The sequence below is a fragment of the Hipposideros armiger genome, unplaced genomic scaffold (genome assembly GCF_001890085.2).
Source record: "Hipposideros armiger isolate ML-2016 unplaced genomic scaffold, ASM189008v1 scaffold_494, whole genome shotgun sequence".
Classification (NCBI taxonomy): domain Eukaryota; kingdom Metazoa; phylum Chordata; class Mammalia; order Chiroptera; family Hipposideridae; genus Hipposideros; species Hipposideros armiger.
The window spans coordinates 540,932-559,464 of NW_017731844.1; the positions used below are offsets into that span (position 1 = coordinate 540,932).

At 61.4% G+C, this 18,533-nt stretch overlaps 1 protein-coding gene across 3 annotated transcripts in view; it reads right to left on the reverse strand.

Moving 5' to 3' along the window:
• Positions 1-539: 539 nt before the first annotated feature.
• Positions 540-18,533, reverse strand: part of TSPAN32 (tetraspanin 32) — a 23,222-nt gene continuing 5,228 nt past the window's right edge. Inside the window, exons 2-10 of one of the 3 annotated variants that reach the window (XR_002126743.1) lie at positions 17,850-17,964; positions 16,947-17,044; positions 13,407-13,481; positions 9,076-9,177; positions 8,526-8,612; positions 2,716-2,799; positions 2,416-2,507; positions 1,211-1,891; positions 540-767 (exon numbers count right to left, since the gene is read on the reverse strand). Coding sequence is in view for 2 of the 3 variants with exons in the window: in XM_019667302.1 (XP_019522847.1) it covers positions 1,741-1,891; positions 2,416-2,507; positions 2,716-2,799; positions 8,526-8,612; positions 9,076-9,177; positions 13,407-13,481; positions 16,947-17,044; positions 17,850-17,964 (804 nt within the window). In the remaining variant the exon portion in view is untranslated. Of the gene's footprint in view, positions 1,892-2,415; positions 2,508-2,715; positions 2,800-8,525; positions 8,613-9,075; positions 9,178-13,406; positions 13,482-16,946; positions 17,045-17,849; positions 17,965-18,533 lie in introns of all 3 variants that reach the window. The other 2 variants (XM_019667302.1, XM_019667303.1) reach the window with 2 other exon arrangements.

The following is an 18,533-nucleotide window of genomic DNA, read 5'->3' on the forward strand; positions in this document are numbered from 1 at the left end:
CCTTCTCCCAATTTCCCAATTTAAAAAAAAAATAAAATCTAAAAAAAAAAAAAGTTTGCCTTTGGCCCTGTTGGTCCTTCCTCTCCTGGTGTGGAGGTTTTGGTGACCAAAAAAGGAATGCTTTGACCAGAGAACAAAATAATGGTGTCCTTGAGTTGGAAGCTGTGGGTGCCATCTGGTCCATCTGGGGCTCCTGTGCCACTGGGTTAAGAGGCCATAAAGGGGCCATGGTGATGGCTGGGGTGATGCCATCAAGAAGGGGGGTGTTGCTACATGTGAGTGGGATTAGGGGTCCCCTAGGTCTTTCCCCATCCTGCCACGTCTGGTCATGAAGGTTGGGGGAATGCCAGGCTCAAACCAATGAAGGTCTTCATTCCTCAGCTCCCTCTGAAATGAAGAGGGGGGTCACACAACCCCCCCCCGGGAGAAGAACCCGGACCAGCTGGGAGAACATGGAATGGGGCGGGGGAGGCAAGCCGTGAGTGCTGGTCACGGGCCCGGGGCCAGCGGCAGAGAAGCCGCCTACAGCTTCCAGCAATATTGCTTTCTTTCTTTTTGCTGGTCATATACATTTTCACAGAATTTAACTAAATTTATTTTTCTTTCCTCTCTTTCCACCAATGTTGTGCCTAGGACGTATTGCTGGTGCTTTCTTTAAAATTTATTTCATAAGTTGTAGGATGATGAGACGATAAGAACAGAAGCAGAGGAGGGGTGCAGCTGGACTGTCGCCGAATGCAGGGCCCACGAGACGCTGGGGTGTCCTCCTTTGGGGACAAGGACTTCAGCTGGAGGGGTGCCCTTTGCTCTGTGTTAGGTGGGGACAGTCTTGGTTTTGGAAGTGCAAGTGTGGGGAGAAGCGTGTGTGTGACTGGAAATACGAGGGTGGACTGCAGTGAGTGTAGGACCCCTCTATGGAGTTACAAGGGCCCCGCTATCCCTTTCTCCTCCGTCAGCTTGTTAGGCCTTGTCCTCAGCAGGGCCAAAAGTGGTGTTTGACTCAGGACTGTGGACTTTGAGCAAAAGATGCAAACCCTTGGGGACAGTTAGAATTCGTCCGAGGTGGCCTGGGCGCGTCCATTGGGAGTGGCTGTGGCAGGCAGGGTTTCTAAAATGCCCCCCCCACCCCGTGTTTGCCTTAATCCTTGGAACCTGTGTGCACGGTGTCACTGGAGATGTGAGACAATTTCCCCTTAGATAGGGACGTCACCTGGGTGGGCTCATGTTGCTGCACGTGCCTCTGAAGGCAGAGTGTGTTCTCCAGCCTCTGCTTTCCGAGTGAGAGGGGAAAATCAGAGAAATTCTCAGCATGAGAAGCACTCGACACACCATTGCAGCCTCGCAGATGGGGCCATGTGAGAGAGAAAGGGGTGGTCTCAGGAGCAGAGAACGGGCCCTGCCGACAGTGGCAAGGAGAGGGACCCTCCGTCCTGAGGCCCGGCCGAGCCTGGAGGTGGGTCGGGTTTGCCCCGGTCTGACCTGGTGCCTCTCAGCACAGCTCTGTGGGGCCTGCCCTCTGGCTCCCCTGTTCGACTCACTCCCAGCCTGTTTCTCCATGCGTGTGAATGACCCCTGACCCCATCTGCTGACACGGAGCCTGCTTGTCTCTTCCCTTCCACCCACTGCAGTGGGGAGGGCACAGCTCACATCTGCCTTGTAAGGATCACATGGGGGCCAAGGCCAGGGTGCCTTCGCCTCTGTGGGTGGACGGGGGGTAGGACAGGCAGTTGAAACAGAGGGTCAGTTGTCCTGGAGCAGCCGAGGGCCACTCGAGCATCTGCTCGGGCCCAGATGGTCACGCAGAGCACCTGCTTCAGATAGGTGGTGAAGTGCGAGTCCCTCCTGGGAGCGTCTGAAGAAGCGAGGCTCCTGGGGCTGGCAGCCGCGGGCTCTGAGAAGCAGAGGGACTGGGCTGTTCTAGAATGTGGAGGGGCCAGGCAGGGTGCCTGGACAGGGAGGGAACCCAGGGGGCCAGGAGGACACCAGGTGGGGCGACCATGGGGGGCGAGTGGAGGAAACAGCAGGTGGGGACAGCTGTGAGCACTGGGGGGAGGGGTTTTGGGGGGGTCAGGAGGGGCTGCTGGGTGTGAGTCCTCCGTGCTCCCTGTGCATCGGGAGCCCTGGTGTCCCCCAAGATCAGAGGTCCTGACCTGGGGCTGTAGTTTGGGGGCCCCAGAAGCATCCATCTCTCAGTGTTGGTGGAGATGGCACTTGTGGGGTCAGGTCTCGGTGTGGGCTGGGGGTGAGCAGAGGGGCTCCCGCGCCGGCCGTACAGCAGAGGGCATGAGGGTCTGGCGACTTTGCAGCTGCCCCTCCCTCAGTGTGGCCAGCCACCCCCAAAGCGCCTCTTTGGAAGTGTCAGCCTGGGCCATTGTCCAGGGGTCCCACCCTCGTGGGGGGCGGGCGGGGGCCTACCGTGGGCTTAGGGTGTATGTTCCTTTGCGGGACAAGCTGCGGCCGGAGCGGATGGCGAACCAGAGGAAGGAGCTGAGCAGCATGGCGTACCCCTGGGAGGGCGGCAGTAGCACCTGCACCAGCAGCTCCACGGGGAGGGGCTCACGGCTCCTCAGGAAGTGAGTGAAGCAGGCACAGCCACCCCCAGGCCGCCCCCAGGCCGCTTCCCTGGGGCCAGCCGCCCTTCCAGCTGGGGTGGGGGACGGGTGAGTGGAGGGACAGGGAGGTGGGGGAGGGGCCGTGAAGGGGGGCAGAGGGTACCATAGAGACGAGGCCCACGCCGGTCAGGGCGGAGGTGATGCCTCCATGTGTCCTCAGGAAGCTCCTGATGCCCTGCAGACAGTCCTGGGCAGAGGGTGGCACGATGTCACCCACCCTCTCCAGACTTGGACCTGCAGTGTCCACCGAGGCCAAATGCCAGGGTGGTGGGAAGTTGGGGTGCAGCCCGCCCCAGAATGACCAACCAGAGCTCAGGGAAAGGCAGGGCAAACTAGCAGGATGGAGCCAGCCGCCGTGGGACCGAGGAGACGCTGACCTAGGGGACCAGCATGTACCTTCCTCCGGGCACCCCTGAGCTGCCTGTGCTGGACTTGTGTCTGGCTCCCCAGCACCCCGCCCAGGGCCAGGCACAGCGCCTGTGTGAGGAGAGCGTGCTGGCTAACAGGAAGGACAGACCAACAGCCAGTGGACGGGCGTGGGGGGCCCAGGCTGTCCCAGGGTCCTGGCTCCCTCCCTCGCACCCTTCCCTAGGGCTTGGCACCCACAGAGGCTCTTTCTCCAGGAAAAGGGGGTGATGACCCATCTCTGAACCACTCAGAGGGGGCAGCTAGTTTTGGGGAAGGTTCTGGCACTTTGGGGCAGATTGGGGGAGGTGCGGGACTTGTAGGGTTTAGCTCTGAGGCCAGGAAGGGGAGGAAGGGGAGGCTGGCTTGGAGTCTGTCTGTCCATTTGTCCACGAGTTCACTTGATAGGGTCTGGACCCTCAGGCCACCCTGCTGTGCTTGGACCACTAGCCCGCGGCAGTCTAGCCCTGTTCACACTTGGCTCCCAGGGGCAGCTGGCACTCAGGTTTGTCCAGCTAGGAAACGCCCCCAGGAGCCCTGGGCACCACCCTGTAGTCTGGCCTGGGTACCCCGCGGGGAAACAGACCCTCAGTGTGGTCCCACTTCCTCTTGGAATGCAGCCCAGGGCAGACCACTATTGGGGACACCATCCCTGCCCCCAAACCTCCCCTAGGGCGGTTCTGCAGATGGCCCAGTGCCTGTGTCCCCCTCCNGCTCAGGTAGGGTTTCTATGTTGTGGTCTTGAGGTTGAATTTCTTTTTAGGGAAATCTCATCGCTGCTCTTAAGGCCATCTACCGATTGGACGAGGCCCACCTGCGTTATGGAGGGTGAGCTGCTTTACTCAGAATCACTGATTTCAAATGTCAATTGCGTCTACGGAACACCTCACAGAAACATGCAGACTGGTGTTCAACTGAGCAGCTGGGCAGCGAGGCCATCACAGCGCATCTGTGCGTGTTCGTTGTTTGAGTTTTTCTACTTCTTTTCTGCCTGCAAATGTTCATTAAAAGGTAAAAACCAACCAATGAACATTTGTTCACCAGAAGTCACTATCAAGAAAGGGAAAGTCGGGCCACAAATTAGGAAATTAGGAGAGAGTATTTACCGCATGTATAAGCCACAAATTATTTCTACTCAGCTATCCGTAAACACTCCCCGTAAATCAGCAAGACACAGAACCCAGTAGGAAAACGGGCAAAAGGCACGAACAGGCGTTTCACACACCAGCAACAGAAACAACCAGGTTAATGTGCCAACCTGGTTAATATGAGAGAAATGAAAATGAAAACCATAACCTGGTGCCTTTGACACCCACCAGCTTAACAGGAGCTTTAAGTCTGTGGGGCAGCTCTTAGAAGACGACTTGGCCGTGGCCAGTGAGGGCAAACACAGACCCTGCGGGGGTCCAGTGAGCCCCCCCCCCCCCCATCTAGGCGTGCCCCAAACCAGCTTTCTCAGCCTGTGAGCTGCGCCCCACTGGAGGGGCGGGTCTTGAAATCAGGTGGCGATACGATTGCAGCCGTGGGTACAGATGTCTTTAATTGGGGCAAAAACACCAGGTGCTGGCACTGAGGGCAGCGCCTCCACGGGTGAGCACCTGTGTCTGTTTTTGCTTCTTATAGGTCTAGCCCCACATGCAGAAAACCACAGAAGCGGCTTTCACCTGGGAGGGACAGTGGCAGGGCCTCGCCTCGGGGCTACACGAACATGCTGACTCTCAGCCATAACTGAGTCCTTGGAGACCTGACCATGTTTCCACCCACCAGGACGTTGTTCTGGTGAAGCTGGAGACCAGGACATGGCGGGTTGCCTTGGTAAAAACCATGCATGGCAGACAGCGAGAGGTCAACCCTGTGACAGTCCTGTTGGGTACAATGGACACGGGTGTGTCCCCTGCATGGTGAAGGACGAGGGTATCTTGGTCACTGGGGCACCACATGCTTTGGAGGAGGCCACATTTGGGTGTCTGCTTTTCTGCTGCTTCCTGTGCCCAGGCTGCACATCGGACTGCAGGCTTTGCAGGATGCAGGGCAGGGAAGGTGCCCACGTGGGCCCGGCTTTGCTGCAGGCTCGGTCGTTGTGACTGGGGGACCACAAGGTCCTAGCGCGTGCTGATGGAGCCCGTGGGAAGCCCTGATGCAGAAGCTCAGCGCCGCTCCCAAATGTGGGGCACAACCACCCCGTTTGGCGAGGCAAGGCCCTCTCCTGTGAGATTCTCCGTTTGCCTTCCCCTGGGACCAGGTAGGAACTGACCCATGTCTGCAGGGTGACTGGAGCTGCCCATCCTGAAGTTCAAGTTGTTTGCCTGCTGGGTCACATGGCGGGGTTGGCCCAGCAGCTCTCTGCTGCCCAGTGATGTTGGGTTCCTGGACTCTGGTAAAGTTCTTGGAGCCCCATGGCAGACAGGCCGCCTCTTCCCCAACAACCCCAGTGCTGCCCAGTGGCCTCCTGTGCAAAGCAGACATGGGGTAGGAAGGGCGACACCCATGCGCCATGTAGGCATCTATCTATGTATCTATCTATCTATCTATCGATCGATCTATCTATCATCTCCTATCTATCTATCTATCTCCTATCTATCTGTCACCTATCTATCTATCTAATCTATCTATCTATCTGTCATCTATCTATCTGTCATCTATCGATCCATCCATCCATCCATCCATCTGTCCAAGGAGAATTACTATAGGAAATGCCTGCTGTGATCACGGAGCCTGGCAGGTCCAGAATCTGCCATCTGTAAGCAGACCCAGGTCAGCGGGGAGTGTAGTTCAGTTCCAATCTGGAGGCCGAGAGCAGGGAGCCGATGGTGTAAATCCCAGACCGAAGGCTGGAGAAGATGAGAGAAGGGGTCCCAGCTCACGGGTGAGGCAGAAAAAAAGGGGAGAATCCCCGCTTCCTACACCTTTGCTTCTATTTAGCCTCAGTGGGCTGGATAAGCACCCCCATTAGGAAGGCCACCTGCCAGCCTGAGTCTACCCATTCAAATGCTAATCTCACCTGGAGACACCCCCAGAAATAATGTTCCGTCTGGGGACCCCATGACCAGTCATGCTGACACAACACGATTGCAGAGCCCACTTCCTCCCTGGAGAGGCCCCGGCCCTTGTTCTGGATTTGGGTTTGCTCCCCGCCTGTAATACTTCTGTCACAGCAGCGCTTTCCCTAGACACAGCCTTGTTTACTCCCCACTGTTTCCGGCCAAGGCACTGACTTGACAGCCAAAGGGACAAGACGATGGGAAGATGCCTGTGGTGTGTGGGAGGATTCCCGTTTACCTCCCCCCAAAGGAAGGTGGCCCTGTGGGATGGTGGGCTGGCCTTCCTGGCCATGGTTTAGGGCCCAGCTGGGGGCCACGCTGCGAGGCTGTAGGGGTGTCCTGCAGTCTATAGCACCAGTGGCCAGTCAACAGGGCCATTTCCCCCAAATCAGAGTGCACAGGAGCCGGAAGGGGGCAACACCTCCTGTGCTCAGAGCCAATGAGCCCTTCTCAAAAGTTTGCCTTTTGGGGCTGGCNAAAATAAAAAAAAAGGAACCTACCAGACAGCTAAGCCTTACTTGCAATCTTGAGCAGAGAAGGGTGGGGGTGGAGGGTGGGTTTGGGCTTGAACTTCAAAGGGCAAGAAGGCACTTCACAGAGAGACAAAAGGAGTAAATGTTTGGTAAAGGAATGTGCGCTAGGCCAAGTCTAACAATAGGACAGAGAGAACTTTGATCAAATCCGCTGGCTGGGCTCCTCCCCGCTTATCACACACTAGTTATCACAGTCCTTGTGAAACTATAGTTATGGAGCAGGTCCTTTATCTAATTCCTTTAGGCAGTTGAGGGGAGGATCAAAGGTCTTTTTGTTGTTGCTGTTGTTTTTTCCCTGAATCTTTTATTTCTTAAACATAAACAGATTAAAATAATCAATGTCCCATAAAGGCATGTTTTTTGGGGGGTGGGGGCAACTTCTGCCAGCCCCTAAGACACAGCGTCTAGCCCCATCATATAATCAAGTAAAAGCCTATGAAAGCCTGGCTTTCCTAATCGTGTCACCTCTCACGTGTCGGTATTGCCCCAGTCTGCTTGTAGCCAGAGTCCGGACGGGTTTTGTTGCCACCGTGCACGCAGCTCTTCGCTTCAGCCCTTCTGTCAGGGAGTTCCCTGACCATGTACCCACTCTCCTGCGTGTGAAAGGCTTTGGGTCCCCAGCAGGAGGCTGAGCTACGGGCTGTGGCTCCTTTGTCAGTCTTTATCTGGATTATGTGCCCTGAATATGACCCCAGGCAATCCCAGGTCTGATTTCTCCTTATAATCTCACCTTCCTGCCTTTTTTTTTTTTTAAAGATTTTATTTTTATTAGGAAATTGGGGAAGGGGAACATTGTATTTTTCCAGGACCCATCAGCTCCAACTCAAGTTGTTGTCCTTCAATCTTAGTTGTGGAGGGCGCAGCTCAGCTCCAAGTCCAGTCGCTGCTTTCAATCTAGTTGTGGGGGCGAGGCGCAGCCCACCATTCTATGTGGGAGTCCAACCGGCACCCTTGTTGTTAGGAGCACGTGCTCTCACCAGCTGAGCCATCCTGTCACCCGTTGGCAGCTCAATGGCAGCTCAGCTCAGGTGCAGCTCACTGGCTCATGTGGGAATCGAACCGGCGGCCCTGTTGCTCAGAGNTGTCTATACCTAGGAGGCACCGGACGGTGCACAGAGGAAGCAAGCCCTCGGCCCCGCTCTGCAGATGGGGACCTGAGGCCTGTCCCTGGGTGGCATGAAGCCACCTCGCAGCATGCAGCCCCCGTCCCAGCACACTGGGCCTCCCTTGCCCTCGCCTCCCCAACGTGCCTCCCCCGGGGCCAATGGTGCTCTGTTGCCTGCATCCCTCCCTGGGCCCTGCGCCATTTGCATCCTCCTGTTTGTTTCTTGGAGGGCAGCCAGAAGCCCAAGAGATAGGGGTGGGTTTGTTTCCTGGACAGCGGGGGCAGGGAGCTGGAAGGCCAGTCGGTGGGGGAGGAGCAGGGGAGGGGGTGCCAAGTCCCTCTGTGGGGCCTTAGGGCAGAGGGGGCTTCCTGCCTCTGGTCTCACTGTCACTGGAGCTCCTGGTGGCCAGGCTGGCCCTCCAGGCCCCACCTCCCTCTGAGGACAGCCCTTCCTGCTCCTTGGGTGCCCTTGGGACGCCTGCCTCCCCCACCTCCACCTCCCTCCACCTCCCCGCCTTAACCCGCAGAGCTGACCCCTGCTCCATGGGCCCTGGCCACTGATCACCCCTGTTTGTTTGTGTCTCACCCACCCCCTGTGCTTCCAGAGGCTCCCGCGGGCGGGGTCTCGGTGTCTGGCCCTGAGCCTGGCTGCGGGAGCCTTCAGGCCGGAAGTGAAGGAGTGACTAGAGTATGGGGCCTGCGTCCAGCCTGGAGAGGGACCTGGCCTGTGTCGGATCAGGTCGGCCTCACCCAGCCCGGCCACTGCTCCCTGCAGGCCCCTCACAGGCAGCCTCCCTGGAGCCCCCGTGTCCAGGCCCCACCACCTCACCTGTCTCGTGGCCTCCTCTCCCGTGCACAGGTCAGCCTCTGAGCTGCCCAGGAGGCTGGAAGGGGCTCTCTTCCCACAGCACAGGAACTGTAAGAATGGGCGGGGAGGGGGGGCAGGCTGCCGTCAGAAACCCAGGATCCGTCGGACAGAGGGGGAGACTGTGGCACTGAGCCTGCCTGCCTGTCCGCCCCCTGGCGGATGGCACGCCGGCCAGGGCCAGGGCCGGCCTCATGGGCTGTGACCCTGCCATCACCGGGGCCCTGCTTAATGCTGTGCTGAGAGCGTCCTGCAATTCTTAATCGTTTTTGGACAACGAGCGTTCTGTCTTGCTCTGGACTCTACAAACTCGGTAGCCAGCCCTGTCCAGGGCAGAGGGAGAAGGACAGGAGCTGTTGGTGTGTCCCACCCGCCCCGCCCGCCAGGGGCATCGGCGGCCTGTCCTGGGCACCCCTGCTCAGTGCCTGGTGCGGGCCGGCTGACTGTGGGGGCGCCCTGTGCCCACTTTTCTGGATCACAGGCCACAGGGGGAGGCCGCCCCCAGCACGCTCACCGTGTCCTGGATGGCCAGCAGCTCCTGCCGCCGGGGGCTGGAGGGGTTCTTCACCGCCTGCTCGTACACCAGGTCATAGGTGTCCAGCACGGCGTCCTCCACCTACACCGAGAGCATCTCCGTGAAGCACCCCCTACCCCAAGGTAGGCCTGGCCCGTGCTGCCGAGGGGTGTCTGATGGCCCCCTCCTCCTCCCAACAGGAGCTCCCTGAGGGCAGAGCCCAGGTCCCCTGAGTGGCCAGCCACAGTGGTTCCTCAGACTTCAATTGTGGGGAACCCCCACCCCCCCGTGAGAATGGCTCTTAATGCCACTCCTGCTCCTCAGGGGGTCCCAGGGGATAAGCCAGGGACCCCAGCTCCGGTCCTGCGGAGGACTGGTCGAAGGCAGTGTCCACCCGATTCTCTTCTCTGGAAACAGGTGGGCAGTGGGGCAGGAAAGCCGACAGCCAGGCCTGGGCGGAGAAGGCTGGGAGAGGGCTCCTGCTAGGAGCTCAGCAACCCAGGGCCCTCTAGGTGTTTGCCCAGCTGAGCTCTAGGCAAAGCCTTTGGCCAGTGAAGCCATGGGCACCCAGGGCCAGCTCCGGGCAGACGGCGGAGGAGCGTATTGAGCTACTGGGGCCTGGCTGGGCTCTGCCTGCGGTCCGCACCCCAGTCACATCTCCTTGCCCATCTAAGCACCCCCTCCGTGCCTTTGCTCAAGCCACCCCCAAATGAAAATGGCCACCGCTTGCCAGACTGTTCCTTCAAAGACAAACTGGAACCTCGCCTCCTCTAGGGAGCCTTCTGCGGCTGCCCCAGGGCGCCGGCCTCCTGACACGGGCGAGGCCTCCGAGCTTCCTGGCCCCTGACGCCCCCTTTCCCACCTCAGAGGCTCCGTCCCTCCCGTGGGACATGCTGACGGGTGCTCAGGGGTGTCCCAAAGGGCTGAGGCTGAACGGAGGACCCATCCCTGCTCTGGACACTGACAGCCGCCCTTCGGAAAGAAGGGGGAGCTGCCGGCCCACAGCCTGGAGGACCTGGGAGCAGGCAGCAGGTGGGCGGTGGGGGGTTTTGACCAGCCTTTTCCAAAGCCCCCGGACACCGGTAGGAACCGGGGGGACTTCCGTCCCAGACACTGCTCCCGGCATTAACTGTCCCTCCCTGTTGAGACGTGCTCTGCAAGTCACCCCACACTTGGCCAGCCAGGGTCTTTCCCACCTGTTGAGAGGTGGCGGCACCCTGGGCTGGGGGTGGGGGTGGGCCTGACCAGGGCCCTGTCTCTGCCTGTTTCCTCAAGTGAAATGGGGGTGAAGAACAGCTAGGCCACTGTGTTCTTGTTTGAGGAGGTCCTGGTGACGCTGGAGGCCTGGTAGAGCCAGCCTGGGGTCAGGAGGGCAGGTGGCCATGACCCCTCCTGATTCCATGCCGCCACCCCCAACTCCTCTGCTCCCCCGCACTAGGGCCCTGGTGCCTCCCGGGCAAGCTGTCATTGTAAGGTTGGCAGTAGGGATGACACTCGCTCGCTGTGGCTGAGCTGAGTATCTGTCCCCATGACCTCAGAAGCAGATCCCGCCAAGCCACACCCCCTCCCAAGGGCCCTGGGCCTGGCAGTGGGGGCCAGGTTGCACTCCCCCTGCAGCCCCGGTGTCTAGGTGGTGCCCCACTATCTGGCCCCCAACACCGGGTTCCAGGGGCACTGGAGGCATCAGAGGCCAGTGTCTCTCCGTGAGAAAACTGGGGGTGCATCCTGCTCCTTAAGCCTGGTCATCCAGAGCTCCAGAAAGTGGCCCCTCAGGATGGAGGTTCTCGTACAGACACTTGTAGAAACCAGGTGCCCGGGGAGTCCACGCCCCGTTTCTGGCCCTCAGCCTGGGCTTGGCGAATCTCTGGGCGGCATCCCCACCCCCACTGTCAGCTAAACCTGTCTGGGTGGCTCCAGGGGTGGCCTGCGGGGACGGCAGTGGTCTGCAGACCAGCCCCATGGACACGAGGGCCAGCTCTGATGGTGGTCTGGCGGGACAATTGGGGAGGGGAGTGGCCTTAAGGTGGGGTGGGGGGGCCCCAACTGCTGGGAGCCGCGAGGACAGCGGCCCTTTAGCGTTTCTCCTCCCAGTGCTGTTCTTATCCTCCCATGAATTATTAAGTGGAGCCAGGCAATTCATTTCCCACTGGCCGGTCTGGAGACAGGGGAGCTGTGGCAGTGGCTCTCAGGCTGTGGTGGGCGCGTAATTAATAGCCCTCTTGCTCTGCATTCACCGCACGGCCACTGGGTCCCCACATCGCTGGACCTTGCCAGCTTCGGGGCGCCTGCCAGGGACTGAAGGAGCGAGTGTCCCAGAGCAGAGGCAGCTGGACAACCCCGGGAGCGGTGGGAGCGGCAGGGCGGCACCCCCTCGCCCCCGTCAGCCCCGCCAGGGCCTGCAGCCCGGCTTCTGGGCCACAGGCAGACGTGGCCGGTCCCTGGCCTCCTGTCCTCAGGTTTCCCATCTGTTAGGTGGCCCTGGACGAAATGTCCTGACCCTGTGTTTTGGGATACCTTAGGGGGTTCCCTCAGGGGAGGCATGGGGGAATGGGGTGACGGCTGGGCTCCAGACCCCCTGGAGCAGACAGCTTCTCTGCTCACTAGGCCCCCACTTTTGTGGAACAAGGAGCAGGCTGGGATCTGTTAGGCCGGCTTGGCCCTGAGTCCAAGGTGCCTGGCCCGTCCCTGGAACTGCGGGCACAGGACCGAAGGCTCGGCTACCCCTGCTGCTCAGTGCCCAGGCCCCGGCACCGGACACCGTCTTGTGCAAGCCCGGAGCAGCTCCACAGTCCCGCGAGACGGGGGGCTGGCCTGGGCCCTCTTGCAGCAGCCCCCTTGTCAGGGGCTCCACGCTCTCACAGATGAGGAAACAGGCCCAGGAAGGGGGACTGAGCAGTAGGAGCTCTGGGTGGGGAGGCTGACCCCAGCCTTCGAAGCCAGGGTTCCCTCACTCAGTCCACCTCGTGCCCACGTGGGCCTGGACACGAACATGGCCGCACCAGACCAGGGCCTGGGGTCAGGCAGAGCCCCAAGAAGTGACCCCTGAGAGCACGGACCAGGCCAGGAGGATTTTTGTGGGTGGTGGTGGCAGGGGTTGGGACAGAGGAGGGGCCCAGCTGGGAGCCATCAGCTTTCGCCTCTTCCCCTCCCAGAGCAGGGGCCCCAGCTGGACTGTGGGCTGCGGCCTGTCCCCTGCAGCACCTCAAACCCTGGGCTCGGAGCTGTAAACACACAGTGTCAGAGAGGAAAGGATGGATGGGCTGCGGCAGGCCGTCCCAGGAGAGCTGCATGGGGCCCCAGGGCACCCTGGCTGCTGTCTTGACTAGGACCACCCATGCTGTGACCCAGACCGCTGCTGGGGGGAGGGGGCTGGGACGTGAGGCTGAAACACTGGCCCAGGCATGGCTGCTGGCCATCCCCACCGAGAGCTGAGGCTGCCTTTTGGGGGCTTTGAGCCCCTCCGAGACCCAGAGGAAATGTCTTTTTTCCAACCTGGTCACAGGTGGGTGACCCTGAATGATGCTGGGTGGCGGGCAGTTTGGGGTGACCCTTGCGCAGGGAAAGGAAAAGAGGCATCGACTTGGAGCCAAGAGCCTTGGCTGGTGGGCTGGGCCCCTCCTGCCCCGGCTCTGTTAGGGGGACCTAGTGCCCCATCCTCAGCTTGAGTCCCCCCCCATCGGTAGACCAAGGGGATGACCGCCACACTCAAAGGCCTGGCAACTCAGCCTCATCAACTCCAAGAAGCACTTGAGGGAGAAACTAGGCCCATTTCTGAGGTGAGGCGAGCAAGGACCAGAGAGGGTGATCACACACCTAACAGCACACAGCACGAACTCAGCCCCAGAACCAGTCAGGTTTCCTGCCCCAGCTGCTCTCTGCGAGCCTCTCCATCTTGGGGGGTGCCAGCAGACAGATACCCTAATATGGGGGTGGGGGAGAGCCTCTGGGACTCCTGATACATGGGGGGAAATCATGGTGCATGACCTGCTATTTGCATGGGGTTTTTCCCAGAAACAAAGCCCGCCCTCACCCTGCTCCTGGAACCCCTCCCCCAACTCCCAGGAGCCATCACCCCAGCCCAGGAGGGGCAGGGCTGGGGTCTTAGTTGGAGGGGAGGGTCTGAGGCCTGTCCCTGTCCCACCTCCCTCCCCAGGAGAGGACCAGCCCTCTGGTCCCTGCGCCCCCACCCCACCCGCAGAGGTCCCCTCCCCACTCCACACACCCTCCCCACCTCTCCTCTGCTGACTGGCGAGTGGGTGGGAGCATGGAACCGACTTTCTCATCACCCTCCTGGGACCCTCCGCTGGGTGGTGGGCAGGGCGGGCACTCACCTGGGCGGGGTTGTGGAACCTCCATAAGGCCACCTGCCCCAGGATGCAGAACACCAGCGCAAAGCACAGGAAGCCCTGGGCAGAGGAGGGCCCGGTCACTCCACGGGACGTGCGTGGCCTGGTGGGCTCCCTCCAGGCTGGGCAGGGCGGTGCCCACGTAGGCCACTGTCCACCTGAGCCCAGCTCCTCACTGCCTGAGGTGGAGACCTTGGGCAGCGGGCACACTGGTTCCTATCTTTTCTTCTGGCCTTTTTCGAGAATTCTTCTGCCATTGCTGATTTTGGCTACTGAGGGCCTGTCAGTGGCAGTGCCACCCTCCACCCCGCCCCAGGGAGGGAGACTGTCCCTGGCATGATAGAGACCCCTGCCCACAGTGGCTGCTTTTGGGAGGGGCACTAGCCCAGGAGGGGCCAGGCAGAGCCCTCCCTGGGCCTGAGACTGGGATCTGGGAAAAGAACTTCCCCTTTAGGTGGTCCAGGCAGAGGAAGTGTTCAGGGCCCCCCAGCTGCCCTCATACGGGGCAGGTTTCATGCACGCTCCCAGGAGGGACAGCTGGCTTGGTTTTGTTTTTGAGACATACCTTCAGGTCAAACCCCAACTGCCACAGCTGGAATCCCCCAGGCCTGCAGCCCTCAGCCCCCTGCGGCCCAGCAACCCCGGTCCCCTCTCATACCACCGCCTGGACCCCAGGATCAGAAGAGATGGACGCTCCCTGGGGAATATCCTCCCACCCCAGCACCCCCACTGTGCCCTGCTTTCTCTTGGTCAGGGGTTCTGAACTGTCATGTCCTGCTCACAGCGGACCAAATGCACACCTGCCCTGAGGCTCTCTGTGGGCATTTCAGAGGTCTCTGCAGACTCAGAATCCGCCTGTGTGCTGCCCTGTCAATCCGGCCAAGAGCCACACAACCCGGGTGTCCAAAGGCCTGATGCACCGTCTGCACCACCTCTCCCACCCGCTGGCCTGCTCAGCACACCGCTGCCCCGCATGAGTGTGGCTGGCTGGGCCAACACGTCATTGTCCTTCCCGGGACTGTCCGCACGCACCCTGGGGCACCCTGGGGCACCCTGTGGCTGGGCTGTCCCACCTGGGCCTCACTCAGGGTGACACTCAGGAGAGGTGACGACCACGGGATAAAGAGATGCCTGCAGACACTGACAAGACACGCAGACACTGGCTAGACTGCGCAGGAGGAAGGAATCGTCCATGCTGGGGGGAGGGGCTCTGGGAAAGACAAGGCCACCCCACCAGTCCCCAAACTCCAGGGCTGGTGCAGGGGTCCCCGCTCTGCTCTGATGCGGGCAGCCCTTCCGCCTTCTTCTCACGTCCCTCCTTCCTGCAAGGGAGTCTGCAGCCCTCGGTTTCAGGATGGCCTTGAAGGTGCCTCCTCTTCTCCCTCCTCTTCCTCCCTGACTGGCTGAGGGCCACGTTCCCCATCTGGAAGCCATCGCTCACGGCTGCCTCCCAAGCTGGGGGCCCTGAGCCAGCGCTTTCCAGCAACCATTTCATCTCCCAGAAGGGAGCACCAGCCCATCTCCCACCCGCTAGCTCTCCCAGCGCCCTGCAGAGGGGTCCTGGGCAGGGGATGGGCCGCGAGCCCCAAGACCTCTGCAGTGCTCAGGCTGCTGGGTGTGACCAGGCCCAACCTTGGCCATTTTCTTTCTCCTCGTTCTAAATATAAATGCATAAATAAATTTAAATGGCTTCCTTCGGCCACGGTTGCCAGCTCTGCACTCACAGTCCAGCAAGCGCGTTCATTTCCTGTGCTAGAGGCCAGTTTGGGGAGAGGCTGGAGGAGGTGAGGGCAGGAAGGGGGAGCAGCCGGGCCCCATCACGCTGGGAAAGATCTCCCCCGCTCCCTAGCCCTTCATGTGTGCTCATACACGCAGACGCGCATGCGGACATGCCAGCTACAACACGCACACGCATGCACGCGGCTCCGCGAGCAGGTAGCTGAGAGCCAGGCGCCCCAGCACCGACTAGGGGGCCGAGGGCAGAAACTAGGATGCAGCAGGCGGTTCTCCCAGCCTGACCCCCATACCAGCCCTCCTGGTCTCCCAGGTGCTCCCTGAGCCCCCGCCCCAGGTCAGGGCCAGGACTGGGCGGGGCCCGGGGGCGAGAAGCGGGAGACGGCGAGGGCTGGAGACAGCCAGGCCAGAGACTGGGACGGGCGCCTCAGGCCGAGGCCTCCGCCCGCATTTGCAGCCTTAAGCCGGCACCACGGCGCCCCCTGGCGTCCGACGCTGCTCCCTGTCGCCGGCCTCTCCCTGGGACCTGAGCCTGGTGGTGCCTGCAGCCTGTCCTCAAGTGCGCCCCTTTGGCAGACCACACGCCTTAGTGCTCCCTTTTCGGGGGACAGTCCAGTGCTCTGTCACCTCCCCCTGGGGCTTCCCTCCATCCCCACCTGGCCCCGTGGGCGCTTGGCCTCAGCCAGACCGCACAGGCCGGAGTCCTAACGGCCAGCCACGCCTGCCCTGTCCTGCCTGTGGAGTCCTGGTGAGGGCCGAGAAGCCTGATCCTGCTCTGCTCCCTGAGCCTGGGGCCGCAGATCCAGGAGGTGACTGTCCCTGCCCATGGAGAGGCTAACAACCAGGAGTCACTCAACAAACATTTGCTGACAGGCTGGGCGGAGAACCCTGCCCACCCTGGGGACCCAGAAGGCTGCCCTCGGGGCTCACAGGCCCCCCGGGGAAGCACAGTCCCCAGCACAAGCTTCTGGGGTCTCAAGCCACTCACAGGGCAGGGGTGGGGTCTGTCGGAGCTGAGGGCGGGAGGCAGGAAGGCGGGGCCTCCTGGCTGACATGGAGGGAGGGCGGCTGGATTCCATAAGCCCCAGCACCGCGCACTGCACTGCGGGAAACTCCAGAAGACAGGGGTGGGGACGAAGACATGTGTCAGGTGGGGGCTGGGGGTGCAGGTGAGAGCACAGGCGCCCGCCAGGAGCTGCAGCTGGCAGGAGAGGCCGGCGGGGACCTGGGTGGGCCCACATGGAGGAGCAGGTGTGGGGACAAGAGGCCGCTGCTGTGGGGTGAGTGAGGGGCCTGTGGGACCTTGGGCGCCAGGGGGACCCCTCCAGTAACTGCAAAGGAAGGTGTGGAGCTCAGGGAGCGCCTGGGCTGCAGGCCACCTGGGTGGCACATGACCCAGACCTCTAGGTGATCGGCCTGCAGAGGGGCCGTTCCCGCCTCCTCTGGTCTCCTCATAACGGGAAACGAAATTTGCCCAAATCCTACTCCCAGGGCCCCCAGTGTAACAGAGCCTTTGGGAATGGCTCAGGCGGAGGGGTCAGGCCCTGCCTTTCATGGCTCCCGTGGATGATGGGGTGAAGTAGAGCCCAGGTGGAGGGGTCCCAGCTGGCCTGGGGAGGGGTCCTGCCTGGTCTGGATGGGTGGGGGTCAGGGGTCCAGGCTGGCCCACACCCCTCTGGCCACTGTTTCTGTCAGGACACTGTAGGTGGCGACAGGCTCCCTGGGCTTATAGCTGCGCCTACTCTTGACGCCATCTGGGGGCTGGGGGGGTCAAGGACATGGCGGACTCACCCCGGCCATGAGGCCCCCGGCCTCTCTCACTGTGGCTGTGGCGCTCAGCACAGCCCCCAGGGTCAGGAGCCCTGCCAGGCTGATCCCTGTGTAGAAGGCTAGGCGGGGAGAGAGAGGGGGAGGGTAAGGGGTGTCCAGAACAGGGGTCCCCAGGGCACAGAGCCTGGCTCTGAAACCCGCATGAAGTGGGGGTGTGTCCTAGACTTCTGGGAGCTCTGAATAGACCACGCCTCCCCATCAGGCTGGGATGTGGTCTGTCCCCACCCAGCACTCAGAGGACCCAGTTTCCCCACTGCTTCCTGCCCCCAGCCCGGCCCTCCCGCTGGGGCTATCTTTGAAGCCACCAGCCCCCTTGCCCAAGTGACACGAGTGACACGTGGGCCACTGGGGCCAATAATCTTATCAGTCCAGGCCCAGGCTTCCTGCTCAAGAGAGGCTGGGGTTCAGGGAAGTTTAAAAAGTGGGGACTAGGGAGCACAGTCTGGGGCTGGGACTGTCACCGGACCCCGTGGGCCTCAGTTTCCCCCACATCCAAGCCCCTGGAGGGACAGTGCTGAACCTGCGAGCTGCTCAAGGCCTCACCCCGGGCCAGGCCCCTTTCTGCGGGAGCTCATCCTGCAGGACAGAGGCCAGGGTCCAGATGCCTCCCTCTCCCCCACAAGCCATGCTGTCCCCAAGGCTCCCAAGGTGGGGCGGCAGACCCAGGCAGGAGCACAAGCTGCCAGGGAGCCCAGGCTCTGTCCATTGGCACTGGGACCTAGGGCGGCCCTCTCTGCCCCACACCCCACTGCCTGCCCCAGTTCGGCTGCACTGGGGGACCTCACCCCAGCCCAGGGCTCCTCCCCAGCCACCTTGGCACCTGAAGTCCCCTCCCGGACAGTGGCTACCTGGAGCTGCACTTACCCCAGCGGTGCATGGCCTCGTAGGGGGTGCCCTCTGGGGATGCGCGGCCGATGACAGCAAAATGGGCTCCAAAGTAGGTGAGAGCCGCCATGGCGGCCACGAAGAGACCCAGCAGCTGGGGTGGGGCAGAGCCAGAGGGTGGGGCAGGGCCAACACACACCCACCCCGAGGGTCTCCACACCCCCCTCCCCCCAGCTTCCGGCTCTCACAAGAGACAGGCTCAGCTTCAGGGCTGCAGAGTATTTCCTCGGGGTGGTCTCAGGGAGGCCTGTGCCCCAGACACCCCAACACACACTCACACAGACCCCCATCTCCAAACACACTATTGTCCAGTTTCCCCAAGGACCAGGACCTCTGATCATTCTGTCTGCAGAGTGGGGCGTGGGCCCACCGCAGCCCCTAGCAGCCCCCTCTGCAGCCCTGCAGGCTGGGGAGACAGCCCCTCAGCCCTGGCGTCACCCTCTCCTACCCCAGTTTGCCAGCCACCCTCAGGCCTTGTGCTGCCCGGTGAGAGGACGGACACTGCCCACAGAGGCGTCCTGCCCAAGTGGTCACTCCAAAGGGAGCCCACCACCGGGGACCCCAGGGACATGTCCACGGGGGGCAGGGTGGGGACAGCAGGGTGGGTGTGTGTGGGTGGGGGGGAGCCACTGTGTTGGTGGTCCAGTAACACGGCTACCGTAC